Raw genomic sequence first — 15,265 nt, 5'->3', positions numbered from 1 at the left:
ACGCGGCTTCTACGCCCCCAAGGCCCATGACCTGGCGTCACGGACGCACAGCTGTTTGGATCCGACCGTCTCTAGGCAGACCTTCCGAAACCAAGATTCAGCTGGTTTTCCAGGCTCGATTGGAAACCCTTGGGCAGAAGCCCTGTCTCCTCGAGCGTTTGGTGGCTGGAGCACAGGAGCGCAGACCGGGCGGCTTCTCCACAGCAGACCTTTGTTTCTCCCCGTTCTGGAGGCCGGGGGTCCGAGGTCAAGGCTCTGGCATATTCGGCGACTGGTGAGGCCTGTGTCGTGGGTCACAGGCGGGAGAGGTGAGGGGGCGCTCAGATCCCTGGTTGGTGCACTAATCTGTGCCCCAGGGCCGAGCCTCCCAGAGGCCCCTCTTCCATGCACGATGGTGGATGATGGCAGCGTGCCAGCTTCGAGGGGACAGAAAGCTTCGGTCTAGGGTAGGGCCCTTGGTGCTCACTCCCAGAGACAAAGCATGTTGGGTAGAGACCTTTTAACCCGGACTGCCTGACCCGTGTGCCCTGCTTGGGGTACCCTGACATCGTAAACGGACTGCTCTAGGGGTACCGCGTGCCCTCTGGGGTTTTACTTTTTGTGTGTGTTCCCTGTCATGACATTGCCTCAGCCCCGAAAACCTCTCAGGCTGACTTCGGGTTACTGGCTGGAGTCACACAGGTCCTGAATGATGCGTCCGACCGGGTAAAGATGGTTCGTACCAAAACTGCAGGTGGGCTCCACCCGGCTTTCTAAAATGAGCCTTGATGCTTAGTGGGATTTGTTTTAACTGGCTTAAGGCCAGGAACCCTAAAGGGTATAACCGAAATCAATACTTCAGGTTCAATGAAAGAGAGAGAAGTTCTCCGTCTCGTAAGAGAGACGCTGTGAACAGACTGGACAACCCAAGAAAAGACGGACAAATTCCTAGAAACGTTATCTTCTGAGGCTGAATTATAAGGAATAGAAAATCTGGCTAGACCTGTAACTACTAAGGAGATTGCATCAAAAACCTTCCAGCAGACAAAAGTCTAAGACCGTACAGCTTGACTGGTGAATTCTACCGAACATTCAAGGATTTAATATCTAATCTCCAACTTTTCCCCAAAAAAGAAAGAGGAGAGAGCACCTCCAAACTCCTTCTATGAGGCCAGCAACACCCCGATACCAAAACTGGACAAGGACACCACAAAAAAGGAAAATCACAGGCCAACATCCCAGATGAACAGAGATGCAGAAACCCTCAACAGAACATAGCAAGCCAAAGCCAACACTACATTACGAGGATTCTACACCAGGACCGGGTGGGACTCTTCCCAGGGACACACATTTGCAGATCAGTCAGTGTGATACGCTACCTTCAAGTGAAAAATAAAAATCCTATGATCATCTCAGTAGGTCCAGAAAAGCATTCGACAAAATTCAACATCCGCTTATGATAACTTTTTCTTGGTGAAGTGGGTAGAGCGGGAACTACCTCACCACAACAAAGGCCGAAGGCGACAGGCCCACAGTGCCCGTTGTACACGGTGGGGAAAGATCTAGAACAAGACAGGGGCGGCCCCTGACGTTCCACATGGCACTGTACCAGCTCTCCCTGGGCGTCTGTCTCTTCGCCCCTAGCGAGTGTGTGTCGGGGGGAGGATTTCCACAAGGGGAATTCCTGGTTGAAGTAATATTGTTCCGTAAACCACCACCCACCGTAGGAAGTGTGTTTTACATCTGGCCGCAGCAGGCACGCGCACGTACATATAATGCACTTAGTGTCACAACTGGCCCTCCCCGCTTGCAAACTTCAAGTCACAATGCTGAATGACTCACGGATGGACTCGAAGTTTCCAGACGTTGGCTTGGCAGAGGACCAGCACGCTTCTGAGAGGGTCGGGGTGGGAGGGGCTTGTTCCTGAGCTGGGGGGCTGGTCACAGACTGGACTCCGCCACGGAGAACTCAGCCCGCGCATATGGCCGTGTCTCAGCACCGTCCCCTACCGGGACAGGAGCCTGTCTTTGTCCATACCATGTTTTCGGCTGATCAGGCCACACCACCGGGCCTTGGGAGGAAGGTAACTCATCGAGTAGAACCAGGACTTGGGAAGTAGTTCAGAGGAAGGGAATAGGCTGCGGTGGCTGTCTGCTAACCCGCACGGTCCTCGCCATGCCTCCGCGCCTCTCCTACAGCTGTGCGGGTGCCCCCCCACCCCCCGGGCGCATCTCAGCTCTAAAATACAACGTAAAACCTGTTTGCCTGCGTTTCTGACAGCAGAGAGATGGGAGTGGTATTGTGTAAGGTCACACCTCGGCTTCCCCGCAGATCAAGTTCACAGACACATTTCTCACATACTTGTTTTTTAAAGATTCTGTTTGAAAGAAGACAAGCAGAGGGGCAGAGGGAGAGGGAGAAGCAGACTCAGTCCCCACTGAGCTGGGAGCCTGACGCGGGGCTCAATCCCAGGACCCCGAGATCATGACCTGTGCTGAAGGCAGCCGCTTCACCGAGCCACCCAGGCACCTCTCCCAAGTAACTTCAAGTACTGTCTCTCCGTGCTGCCTGGCAGGTGATCGAATTTGGTCAGAACGATGCCACCACTTCCCTAAGTGAGACTTGCCCTGTGGTTAAGTCAGAGACGTTGTATGGGAGGGAAATGTAACGTTTGTCAGGTAAGGCTACCCCTTCGGAGAGAGAAGTTACCTTGCTAACTTACAGGTCCTGGTTTGTTTATATTTTAGTGATTTTTGGACATATGATACTTTGACACCTTTTTCAGAGTCACCAACTAAGATAAGATGTCTGGATCCTAGCCTGTGACTGGCGGCAAAACCGCCAGGGGGACGGGGCAGGGGACGGGGGGGGCATGGGCTCAGGAAGCCCAGCATTGCCTGCAGACAGGCAAGAGGGTTAAGAAAGAGTAAAGTTCGTTGTGGAAGACCTGATTCTTGCTCTGTGAAATAGGTGGCCCGTGGCTTATGGCTCCGGAGTCCTAAGGACAGGGTCAGGGCGGGAAGTGAGCAGAGAGACACACACCGTCAGCCGGAGGGCCCCCTCCCGGCCCCACGTCTGCCCCCGCCACCCCGAGCGGAGTCTGCGGACGAAAGGCAGCCGGGCATTCTGGCCTCGTCCTGAGCACGGCCCCCCGCTCCTGCCCCGGACTCCCGAAGCCAGGGCTCCGTCTGGGGAGATGGGCTTTCTCAGCTGATGCGAGCACCTGGGGAGAAGTGGGACAGGGACAGAAGTCCACGGGGTAGATAGAGATGCAGAAAGCGAGCTCCTCGAACAAGGCTCCGCAGAGAGGGGGGGATGGGGCTGCCGGGAGGGCCCAGGCTCCCAAGGCAGGTGCCGCGTGTCCCCGGAGGCCCGGGTGCAAGGTTTCCGGGGCACCCCTGCCTCCCCTGCTCCCTGGCACCGGGCCGGGCCCACATCATCCTTCTCACCTAACCCGACACCCTTTGTCGTCCGCAGATCCTCTGTGGGAAAGAGATTCCTCGCTGGATCAACCGACTGGCCTACTTCAGCTCCTGCATCCCCTTCCTACAGAGTTGCCTCCCCAAGGAGTGGCTCACGCCCGCAGCCCTGCAGTCCAGTGTCAGCCAGGAGCTGCAGGACGAACTGGAGGAGGCCGAGGACGCCGCCGCGTCCGCCTCCGTGGCCAGCGCCGCAGCCGGCCCCAGGCCCGGGCGCCACACCAAACTCTAAGCGTTTCTCCAAAGCCTCCCCCTCAGAGCTGTCTTGGACAGGGGACGGTCAGCTAGAGAAAAGTACAAGAGCACGCGTCCTCTGGACATTCTGTATGCAAAGATGGCTCTCCCCCCCATCCCAGTTTCTCAGCTCAGGATTATATTTGTAATCAAAAGAATCACTCGGCGCAGGAGGGAGAACTTTGTATGAAGCCGCCCTCTGGTTTTTTTTACCCACTTGTAAATTTGGATTTCCTTCTGTTTTATACGAGCTCTGTTCAGTTATGTTTACAGTATTTTGTATCGCTGTTTACAAATCGTGCATGGACTCCTGCCACCGTGGAAGAAGGAAACATTCGCGGCCCCAGCAGGCGAGGCGGGCCAGCTCTGTAGCCTCCCGACGGTGGCCGGAGCTGCGGTGGGGCCCCCCGGCACGCGACAGGTCCCAGAGCAGCCAGAGTCACCGTCCCCTGCTTATGAATGGTCTTTTAGGTTCGTGTTTGGTTTTGTCCACGTTTGGGACGCAGAGGGGAAGGAGCACCCGGGGCCGAGGGTGGCGGCTCGTAGGAGCGTGCTCCCCGGGCCCCCCCAGATCCAGGCCGGGGATGTGGGGGGGTAAGGGGGAGGGCGCTTGCGTCCCAAATACCAGTCCAGCTCAGCAGGCGGGCCCCTTCCTGTGTCCGTCTGGCTCGGACGCCTCTGATGCTGTCGTTAAGGTCGTTTTCGTTGAAGATACCCTTGCTGGTCAGGAGTATTTTTGCACACGCGTTGGGGGTCTCACCTTTATTTTCGTACATCCACTGCCCCCCGCCCCGGGCCGTGACAACAGGATGGGAAGGTCCAAGCGACAGCCTTCTGAGTAGCCGTGTGAGGTGATACACAGCTGCTTTCTTACTGGTCAGGCCGCCTGTTACAGGAGACCTTGAGAACCGGGGGCTGAAGTAACACTGTCCGGGGAGTGACTCCGCCGTCCCGCGGTCTTACCTACCATTCCCGACCCAGCTCGTCGGAGGCCGCGGCTCCTGATGGGAGTCGCATCCCCTCATCATAGGAAACCGAGTCTCGTTGACTTTTTGTTGGAAGATATTCGTGTGTCTTAAAAGTCATCTTTTTCTGTTCTCTCAGATGTGTCTCTTACAGAACCTGCTCTGAGGGAGAACTTGTCAGCCGCAGACGAGTCCTCATTAGCAAGGACTCGGTGTACGCAGACTACTTCCAGTTTGACCCCTGGACGTAAGAGCCGAGTCATTACGTGTCAGATCCAATTTTTCTGCCTTAAGAATGAATGTCCTACATAGAATATTGGATGCGGCGTAGAAGTTAATCCGAGGCAGTGACTTCAGCTCTATAGAGACGGTTAGTTTCAAAGGCACCTCCTCTCGCATAAACTTCTCGATTGGGTTGTTTGCTCGATTGGGTTGTTTGCTCGAGCGCTTTGGGAAGATCCGTACCTTTCAGTAAAGGACATTTTTAACTTTTCCATCAGCTGATTTTGATTCATTTTTATCAACTGAAGCACACGCTGTTCCTAGGGAAACCAAACCTTGGGTTAGAAGCTTTGACCTGAGGAAAATGAAGCCACTTAACCTAATTTACGCTTCTGACTGTTCCGTTTCTGGAGAGGAAAGCCTCGGCCGTTCTACCCTCGCTTCTTCACAGGGTGCCGAGCGCTCGTTTCAGAGACGCGGCCAGAGGAGGGGAGGAGTATATGGTCTTTGTGAGAAGTGGACTTGGTTGCAGGCCTCAAAAGGAGATTTAGAGTCAAACACTAAGACTCTGGCCAGGTGTGTGTTCCCTCAGAGGAGAGCCCTAACGCCAGAGGCCAGGGTAGTGGAAAGTGTCGGAGGCGGTTTACTTGGGATTTTTCTTAAATACCGTGGTGGGTGACCGTTGTTTCCGGTCCGTTCAGATGGACGGGATTTTAGTCTGCGCTGCTGACCCGCGTGAAGGAGTGGCCGCCCGTTAGACGCCTCTAGGTGAACGCCAGGGACATCCCGTCAGTGCTTAGCCGGAGCCCAGCGCCTCGGCGCACAAATAATTTCTCTGTCGTCCTGTTGTATTTACTTTCATCGGCGGCATTTGGAGTGAAAAATAGCGTGAAGGGGCCTGGTGGAAATAAATAGTGGCCGCTCCTCACAGTAGCAGTCAGCAGCCCAAATTCTGGGTGCGAGATCGCTTGCCAGCCAGTGGCACTTGAGGTTGAAAAGGAAAGAAGCGGCTTTACTTTGGAAGCTCATTTAAACCAGTTCCCCTCTGTAGTTCAAGGTTGAGGTTGGACTTAATGGACCAGCACTTAGCCAGCTCTTCCTTGCCCCTTGTTCTCAGCCTGATCTCTGTTCAGAAAAATCGTGTCCATTAGGGTACGTGTGACGTGGCGGAGTCAGAGATGCTCTTTGTAGTGGAACCAAGCGGAGCACATTTCTCAGTGACGGACTGTGGGGGGGTCGGAGCTGCTGGTTTCTGTGGGTTTTCAGTGCCCTTGCTTGGGTCGGTCGGTTGGTTTTGTCAACCCTAGGAAGGGGGCATCGGCTTTGAGAGTGGCCTCTGGAACTGCAGGAGGTGGCGCGGAGAGAGGCTCCGCCGGAGGCCTGCCCCAGCCACCGCCGCCGCTCTGACCCCAGCAATGGTGCGCGGCTCCCTTCACCAGCATCCGGGCAGAGCGGGGAGGCCCGGGGTCCGCCGATGGGCGCCATCGTGCGCGCCAGAAGAGTCCACGCTGCACGCGCTGCGGGACTCCGTGTCCGTGGCTTCTCTCCATCACGAAACGGGTAGAAACACACTCACTGCTTCAGGGCTCGAATCTGTGTTGTCTTCTTAGGGCTCCGTTTCTGCAAGATACTCGGTCGTTTCGATCCGTGTTGTATTTCTCCTTCGGCTTTTGTTCCGCGAGCTGGCCACGCTGCCGCGGCGCACCCTTCCCTTCCGTTCGGTCTTAGGGTGCGGCTCAGTCATCAGACTCGCCTTGTCTACGCAGTCCACACACATCTTCACTGTTCGAGAGGTGTTACAGCTGTTAAAGAATCTTCATGAACCTGAAGATCATTTCTTGTGAAGTTGAATGCAAATGTACTGTCATTCATAGTGTTTATATATATTAAAAAAAAAAATACCAGGAATTTCACTTTTGCTACCTTGATATAGCATTGGGCTATCATGTGAACAACATTGAAATACATCGATTTATTAAAAAATACTTTTATAGGAAATGTTTCCTCGTGCTTTCTAACTACAGCTGTGATGCGGGGGGCGGCGACTCCTAAAACCCCAGGCTCCCATCTGCCCTGTGGATGCCGTCAGCCCTCTGGTCTGAACCCACGTGCTTGCCCTTGAGCCCAAGTCCGCGGGCCAAGTCCTTAGCTGCCGGAGAGCGTGGCCACACTCCTCACAGCAGCAGTGGGTGTCAGCCCGTTGGCTCCCGGGCCATGAGAGCAGGCTGGAGGGCAGGTGCATCCTGCTGTCCGCCCAGAGGGCAGGGGCGTGGCCCGCAGAGGGAAAGCGCCGCTGCGCATGCGGACTCCCTGTTCCCCATAAACCTGTTCTGCTTCTGTCTGGTGCGTCCAGCCTGGCCCTGCCCTTCTCCGCTGGCTTTTTTGCCCCTAACCGAGTAGCATTCCCCTCCACTAACTCAAAAACTCTTAAATTAAGTTAAATAATTGCTGGTGGCCCCCTCCCTGCTAAAAAGGAATGAGGACAGGCATGTGTTCTCCCCTCAAGCGCGGGGACCGAAGGGAAAAACCCCCGCCCCTCCCCCTGCCCCATCTGAGTAGCTTCCAAACAGCCTCCAACAAGTTGGCCCAAACTCAGATCTGGTCAAGCAGCTGGTCTTGGCTACAGAGAAGATGCCAAATACACTGCGAGACAATAGCTCCTTTTCCCCATTACCCTCCCTAAGTTCTCACCACCCAGACCCTGACCTTGTTCTGAGTTTGCGGAAATCCGTGCTAATAAAGATGAATGGCTTCGACTGTACGTCCAAGAGGTAACTTCGACGCAGGCAGCTACCCATTTCCTTACAGATTCTGAGTCCAGAGAACTGCTGAGCCCTCTCAGACTCATCCCTTTGATCCTCCCCCCCCGCCCCCCAAAAGAACATCCTCTCCAAGAAGATCGCACCTTGACCCTACCCTGGGCAGTGGGCGTGGTTTCCTTCTTGCCAAGGCCAAGGAGGGAAACTAACGGGAGTTAAGAAGGACTTTCTCGGGCGCCTGGGTGGCTCAGTGAGTTAAAGCCCCTGCCTTCGGCTCGGGTCATGATCCCAGGGCCTGCTTCCTCCTCTCTCTCTGCCTGCCTCTCTGCCTACTTCTGATCTCTGTCTGTCAAATAAATAAGTAAAATCTTAAAAAAAAAAAAAAATGGAAGAAGAAGGGCTTTCTCCCAACTTGGTCATGCAGGCATTCTTTTCTGGAGGCTGGACGGGCATACCTGTGCCCTGCAGCCGTGTTCCGATGGGGAGGGCTCCGCGGCCCCAATCTGGAACGTTCCATTCCCATGCTGTTGAGCACAGTGGAGCCCTCTACCCGGAGCTCCTCTGTGACCCCCTCATTCGGGAGCAGTTGCCTATTTCCACCAAATGCTTCTGGCTACTCGGCAGCCCCAGCCAGGGGAGCCAATGGCTACCACACTAGCGTCCTCCCCCGGAACACCCAGCGATTGGTGGGGGCTAGTCCTGAGCAACCTTCAGATGCTCCAGAAGCTGCCACCATACAGAGGGAGCCCAATGATAGCTTTGCGGACAGGTGGACCCGGGAATATGGTCGGCAAAGCCAGAAGCCAGACCCCTCGGGTGGAGCGGGTTACGACCGGGCTCTGCTGGGAAAGGGATATGCACTGGGCAGGGCAGCGAAAAATCAGACAAGGAGAAGTTACTCCGTCCGCCCAGGGCCCTGTCTATGTGATTATCCGCCCAAATGGGGATTTGGGGTTTTGGGGTCACCAAACCGAAGCAAGAAAGACTAAGGCGAGCAGGGCTGCCAGACTCGGCCCTAATCAAAGACAGAAGGACCCTCCTGCCTCCTGCTTCCCCCCACCCAGGGTCAGTGAGTGGACGCCATGGAGAGGCCCTCACAGAGGCCCCTGGTGGGCAGCCGACAATCCACAGAAGACCAACATCCCTGCAGAAAAAGTCACTTTACGTCTGAAAGGTCAGTGGATTTCGTGGACCAGACAAAAGAGAAAAGGGAAATGGTCTTACTGTAGCCCTGCTGTGTGCGCCTCGGGTCTGTGCGGCACCCGGCACTCTGCACCACCGACCGTCCGGAGCCTGCCCGGCCACTTGGGCCCCTCCCCCCGGGACTCCCAGGCTGCAGCAGGCAAGCGCTCCCAATGCCCTCCACTTCTTCACATGTCTGCTGCCCTCTGCTTCCTCTGGAGCCCAGCTGTCCCCTGCAGGTGCGCCCCCAGACTGTGTCCCCCCCACCCGCCATTGCTGCTTCCTCCACGTCTCCTCCTCCCTCCCAAACCACCAGCTCCGCGGAGCCGTGTTCCCGGGTGCTCCCAGCAGCACCCTCAGTGCTCCGTCTGCTCTCCCTCCTCCTGCCTGTCTTCCCCTCCCCCGCATTCCTGTCCTCATTCATTTGCAGGGACTCCGGTCACACCGATGTCCCATCCTGTACCCTGGCCCTTGTTTCTCCCCCGGGTCTCTGTTGCCACTGGGGTGGGACAATGCCTCCTGCCAGACAGTCCTGCCCCATCCACGGTCATTGCCACATCAAAGATCCCCACGCATCTTGCCCCCGGGGGGTAGGCGGGGGTCCCTGGTTGAGAACCAGGGGCAGGGTCTCTGCCCCACTTCCACCGGCACTCCAGCCTTGACCACGTCCCCACCGCGACGGACCCTCTTCTAAATCTTCACCTTAGCATCTCTGCCCACCGGCCCGCATGGTTCTGACGCTCCGGGTAACACCGTACCCCCTGTCACTTCAGATGTCCCCCGTGTCCTCACACACGTCCGCTGAGACCCTCGCTGTGTGCTTCCTCCAACAGAGACAGCGGGGGCAGCTGCCCCTGTATTAGGAATCCCAGTGCTCCCTCCTCTGTGCGTCTCCTTTACTTTCACGCAGAACATCCACGTCCCAAATGTCTGGTCACCCCATGTCGGGGGGGAAGGTCCCCACCCACGCAATTCTGTGTGACGCCAGCGGGATGTCCAGTGATTTAACTCGGTTGTGATGCTGTGGTCTACCTGGGGATGGCGTCAGCCCCCAGGTCAGGGCTCGGGTGCCGGTCACACATAGTAGCTCCCAGGTGACCACAACCTCTGTCTGACTCGGCGACCGACCAGAGGTTCCCTCCCTTGAGCCCAGCTGATTTGCTGGAGCAGCTGACAGAACTCAGGGAAACACTTACTTCGGTGTACCGTGGACTACAGGACGTGATGGAGAACGAGATGAACACCCAGATGAAGAGACACATAGGGCGAATCTGGGAGGGTCCCGAGCATGGGAAATCTGTCCCTGTGGAGCTGGACTGTGTCACCCTCTCGCCCGTGGAAGTATCCACACACACCCCGACCCCCACCCAGAGGCTCTCCCAACCCTGTGCCATCGGGATTTCTACGGAGGATTCTTCAAGCAGGCAGGACCCATCACCACCTCCACTTCAGCCCCTGCCCCCCTCTGGGTAAGTGGGGGTGAGGAGGGCTGCGAATTCCAAGCTTCTAATCATGGCTTGGCCTTTCGGCCGACCAGCCCCGGCCTGGGAGCCCACGCAGAGTCACCTCAGGAGAACGGGAGTTGCTCCTCGTGCTCTCACCACGTCGGGACTGACAGGGGTTTCGGCGCCCCATGTCGGGAACCGGGGGCAAAGCCTGGTGTCTCTGTCTTGTATTAACTCACAACCTCCAATTTCCCAAACTATAAACTCTCCTGAATTTGTCATCGGAGTCATTGTCCCTGTCACAGTGGGGAAGGTCTCTTACTGTTTCCAAAGATCAGTCCCCCCCTTGCCACCGGATCCCGCGCTCCCCCGTCTGCCAGGCACTTGCCCCACCCATCCCCTCACTCCCCCCATCCTGAGCTCTGTCCTCATCTGTTTGCTTTTCTTTATGATTTTTACCTCCACATATTCATCCCTAAACAGCATGTCGTTTGGTTTTACTTACTTTGAAACGTTATACAAATGGAATCCCACTGTGAATATTCTCCTGCGATTTTTAAAATTCTGTCTATATTTTGAATTCGTGCACATGGATGTGTGTAGTGATACTTCATTCGTCTTCACTGCCGCATAGTATTCTGTCCTATAAATATACCACAATTTTATTTATCGATTCAACTCTTTTTTTTTTAATATTTTGTTTATCTGACAGACAGAGATCACAAGTAGGCAGCGAGGCAGGCATATCCCTTTCCCAGCAGAGCCCGGTCGTAACACGCTCCACCCGAGGGGTGGAGAGAGGAGGAAGCAGGCTCCCCGCGGAGCAGAGAGCCCGATGCGGGGCTCGATCCCAGGACCCTGGGATCATGACCTGAGCCGAAGGCAGAGGCTTTAACCCACTGAGCCACCCAGGTGCCCCTCGATTCAACTCTTAATGGACATCTGGGACATTTCCGGTTTACTGTCCTTACGAGCGATGCTTCTGTGAATATTATAATGCATGTCTCCTGCTGCTCGTGGACAGATTTCTCCCTGAATGGAATCACAAGGTTGTAGGGAGTGTGCCTGCCAACTCGATTCATGTAGAAGAAACAAGGCCCTCTTCTTATTACCCTTTTATTGAATAAAATCCTCTCTCCACCTGCTAACCAAACAGAGCTCCACACCCTATTTTCTTATAATGTTATATAATGAAATTTCAGAGCTTGGCCTTTTAAAAAAATTTTTTTTTTCATTATGAACTGAAGAAGTCAAAGAGGTGAGAACTGTATCCTATGCCCACACAACCGGCAGGAAGGAAATCACTCGAGACACAAAAGCCATTCAAAGAGTCCGAGTGGTGTGGTTGGAAGAAGGTTCCGCAGAAGGTCTGGTTCTAAGTGGACCCATGTGAATGTTCATAGCTGTTTGCGGCTCTGTTTGAGCAGCAGGGTCTCATTCGACGTCCACACTTTAGAAATTGTTGCCGTGTCCAGTGCGGATAAGCACTAAGCACCGTATGAGTGTAACCTCCGAGGGAGGGCTGCGTCTTGTTAGCACGTTTATTATCCTAGAATTCGCTGGCTTAGGTACAATGTTCCAAATGGCATGTCAGTCTTCCTCCAGGCGACTTCTCTGCCACATGCGTTTTGGAGAAACCAAAGCCCCTGGTAGATATCTTGTTTAACAAACCAGCCCAAAGTTCTCATGTCCTCCTGTCGGCACGGGGTCATCGAAATTATTTTCCCAAGGGACTGCAACGCTGTCCAGTCCCACCAGCAGAAGACTCTCGCTCCCGACACGCCACACCCTTGGCCAATACCCGATACCGACTGACTCTTCGGGGCTGGTCATCAATCTGGCCAGCGGAAATTGGCACCTAGGTGTGCTTTTGATCAGCATTTTCCTGATTATTAGTAAGATTGAGAATCTTAAGGGTTTCTGGGCTAAGTCTCCTTTTCTGTGAAATGTCTGTCCTACCCTTTGTCTATTTTTCTACTAGGTTACGTGTCTTTTTCTCCCTGATTCGTAGGAAACAGTAACATATTCTGGCTACTGTTCTTCGACGGTTCTGTGTCTTACAGATATGTTCTCCCAGCTGGAGACTTCTTCTGTCATTACCTTTCAGGTGTGTTTGGAGAAACTGAGGTTCATTTTAAAGTAGTCAGAAATAGGGGCACCTGGGTGGCTCAGTCATTAAGTGTCTGACTTCAGCTTAGGTCATGATCCCAGGGTCCTGGGATCGAGCCCACACCCAGCCCTGCATCGGGCTCCCTGCTCGGCTAGAAACCTGCTTCTCCCTCTCCCACTCCCCCTGCTTGTATTCCCTCTCTTGCTGTCTCTCTCTCTGTGAAATAAATAAATAAAAATCTTAAAAAAAAAAAAAAAGCAGGGGCGCCTGGGTGGCTCAGTGGATTAAGCCGCTGCCTTCGACTCAGGTCATGATCTCAGGGTCCTGAGATCGAGCCCCGCGTCGGGCTCTCTGCTCCGCAGGGAGCCTGCTTCCCCCTCTCTCTCTGCCTGCCTCTCTGCCTACTTGTGATCTCTCTCTTTGTCAAATAAATAAAAATAAAAAATCTTTAAAAAAAAAAAAAGAAAGAAAATGCAGCCAGAAATATCAGTAATGTTCTCTATGGTAAATATTTTTTATATCTTAAGACATTCATCTCTCCCCTTAGATCATCAAGATATTTTCCTACATTTTCTTCTAAATATGTTAATGTTTCCTTTGTGCAGCTAAGTCTTCAATCCATCCAGAATTGTATGTTGTATGTGTGTATGTGACGTAGAGATCCAATCTATTTTTTTTTCCCCATATGGATAACTGTTTGCCCTAATGCAATACACCAAATAGCCTGTCAATCACCCCCTGGTTCGCCATCCCCATTTCCTGTTAACCAGGTTTCTGTGCACAGATGAGCTTCCTTCTGGGCACCCTCTAGTCCCGCTGGGCTATTTACTATCTCCAGACTCATGATACGCTCTCCTAACTGCAAAGATTTATAATAAGCCCCAGTATGTGGAAAAGCAAGTCTCCCCAACTACCACAGGAGTGCTTTGGTTAGTCTTGGTCTTTTTCCATATAAATTTCAGAATCAGCTTCACAAGTTAGACACACACACACGCATGCGCACACATACCCTATTGAAATTCCATTGAATTTATAGATCAGCTTATAAAGAACCAACATCTGAATGACGTTGAGTCTATCCAAGAACATGATACATCACTCCATATACACTGATTTTTAATGACCCTCAAAAAGGTTTATAGTTTTCTCCATAAAGGCCTTTCATATATTTTGTTAGATTTATGCATCAACTCCTTACATTTTTTGCTACAGTAAATATCTTTTATCTCTTATAGTTTCAGACCCATTGTTCCTCATATGTATGAATGCAATTGACTTTTTTCCGTTTTTTAAAAAAAATTGATTTTTTTTTTTAAAGATTTTAAGTAATGTCTATACCCAATGTTGGGCTGGAATTTACAACCCCCGAGATCAAGAGTCACATCTCTACCAACCAAGCCAGCCAAGTGCCCTGAAAGACTTGTTTTGTTTTGTTTTAGAGAGTGTGAGCGATGGGGAGGGGCAGGGGAGAGAGTCTTAAGTGGGCTCCATGCTTAGCACGAAGCCCAATGCAGGGCTCGATCCCAGGACCCTGAGATCACAACCTGAGCCAGTAACAAGAGTCAGATGCTCAACCGACTGAGCCCTCAGAGCTCCCCCCGCCCAGCTGCTCTGTAGGCTACCTGATGAGTCAGCTGTGGCCACCTCGACAGAGTGAACATGACCTCAAACATCTTCAGTCTCTTTAGCCACCCTGGGTGTCCTCAGCTCTGTCCCTCACAGCCTCTCCTCGCCACGGGGGCAGCTGATGGGGCAGAGAGGGAGAGAATGGGATTCTCCATGAGGCTAACGGTGCCTAAACCTCGAGCCCCGCACCCCCAGATCCCAGAATCCAGATGGCTTCCCTGATGAACAGGGGGTCTCCCTGGGTTCAGGAGGCTGGTCCTTCCGCCCCGCCTGTCCCCTCCCTGTGTGTGTTACCGGCTCATCCTTCTGGCGAGGGCTCGTAGGTTTCACAAGGACTCCATACACCGTGTCATTTGGGCACCTCGGCTGGGTCTGCAAGCTCGGCTTCTGGCTTGGGGTGGCCAGCTTGGGGTGCACTTGGAGCCACCACTGTGCCAAGGTGGCCCTTCCTCTCCCACGTGCTGATTTGCAAAAGGGCGCTTTGGAGCAAGAGACAGCCTTGAGTTAGCGCCCCTCCCCGGCCGCTGGTGCATGGGGGTGGAGGGGGGGCAGGGCGTGCCGTTTACATACCATCCACGTCCCCATGGAGTTGGAAGGAGAAAAGGAATTAGAATAAATGAGTCTTGGAGCTTTCTGGGTCTTTTGTTTTTGTTTTGTTTTTCAAGATCACTGTAGGCAGTTTCCCTGAAACGTTTGCGTGGAAAAGTTTCCTGCTCAGCACCTGGCTTCCTTCCCCACCTGGACTCTGGAGCCGGACCAGCGAGGGGCCTGAAGCTGGCGCCTCCGGAGCTCCACCGAGAGTCCCGTTTGCCGGTGCAAACAGGAGAAGACAGCACGACCCGCTGGATAAGTTCACGTCCCCTCTCAGTGTCCGTTTCCTCCTCCAGGTCTGGCCTCAGGGGCCACGGCAGACTCTGGCACAGCCCAGGAGACGGGGCTGGGAGAGAGAAGAGGACGCTCCCAGCGGTGCCCCCACCCGGCAGCTCTTACCCTTCTGCAAACTCCCCAAACTGTGAACCCAAGAATCACCTGGGAGCTTAAAACACAGATTCCCACAGGCATCGCTTCCAAATAGGCGGAGTCAGCAGACCCAGATGGGGCCCGGGAATGTGCATTTCTATCCGGCTCCCCAGGGGATTCTAACTTGGGGCGGCCAACCATACTTAAACTGGCACATCGGCTTAAGGAGGGGTGAGAGGGGGAGAGCAATAAATACCACCTCTCTATCCCTCATCTTCCTTCACCTCTACAATTTTCTCCTTA

At 53.8% G+C, this 15,265-nt stretch overlaps 1 protein-coding gene across 2 annotated transcripts in view; it reads left to right on the top strand.

Annotated features, from left to right (window-relative positions):
* Nucleotides 1–6,858, top strand: part of DESI2 (desumoylating isopeptidase 2) — a 43,902-nt gene extending 37,044 nt beyond the window's left edge. The window contains exons 5-6 of one of the 2 annotated variants that reach the window (XR_006815572.1): nt 3,458–4,164; nt 4,798–6,858. Coding sequence is in view for 1 of the 2 variants with exons in the window: in XM_045982954.1 (XP_045838910.1) it covers nt 3,458–3,691 (234 nt within the window). In the remaining variant the exon portion in view is untranslated. Of the gene's footprint in view, nt 1–3,457 lie in introns of both variants that reach the window. The other variant, XM_045982954.1, reaches the window with a different exon arrangement.
* The last annotated feature ends 8,407 nt before the right edge of the window (nt 6,859–15,265 follow it).

Source organism: Meles meles, chromosome 17 (genome assembly GCF_922984935.1).
Source record: "Meles meles chromosome 17, mMelMel3.1 paternal haplotype, whole genome shotgun sequence".
NCBI lineage: Eukaryota > Metazoa > Chordata > Mammalia > Carnivora > Mustelidae > Meles > Meles meles.
This window is presented reverse-complemented; position numbering and strand designations above follow the sequence as displayed.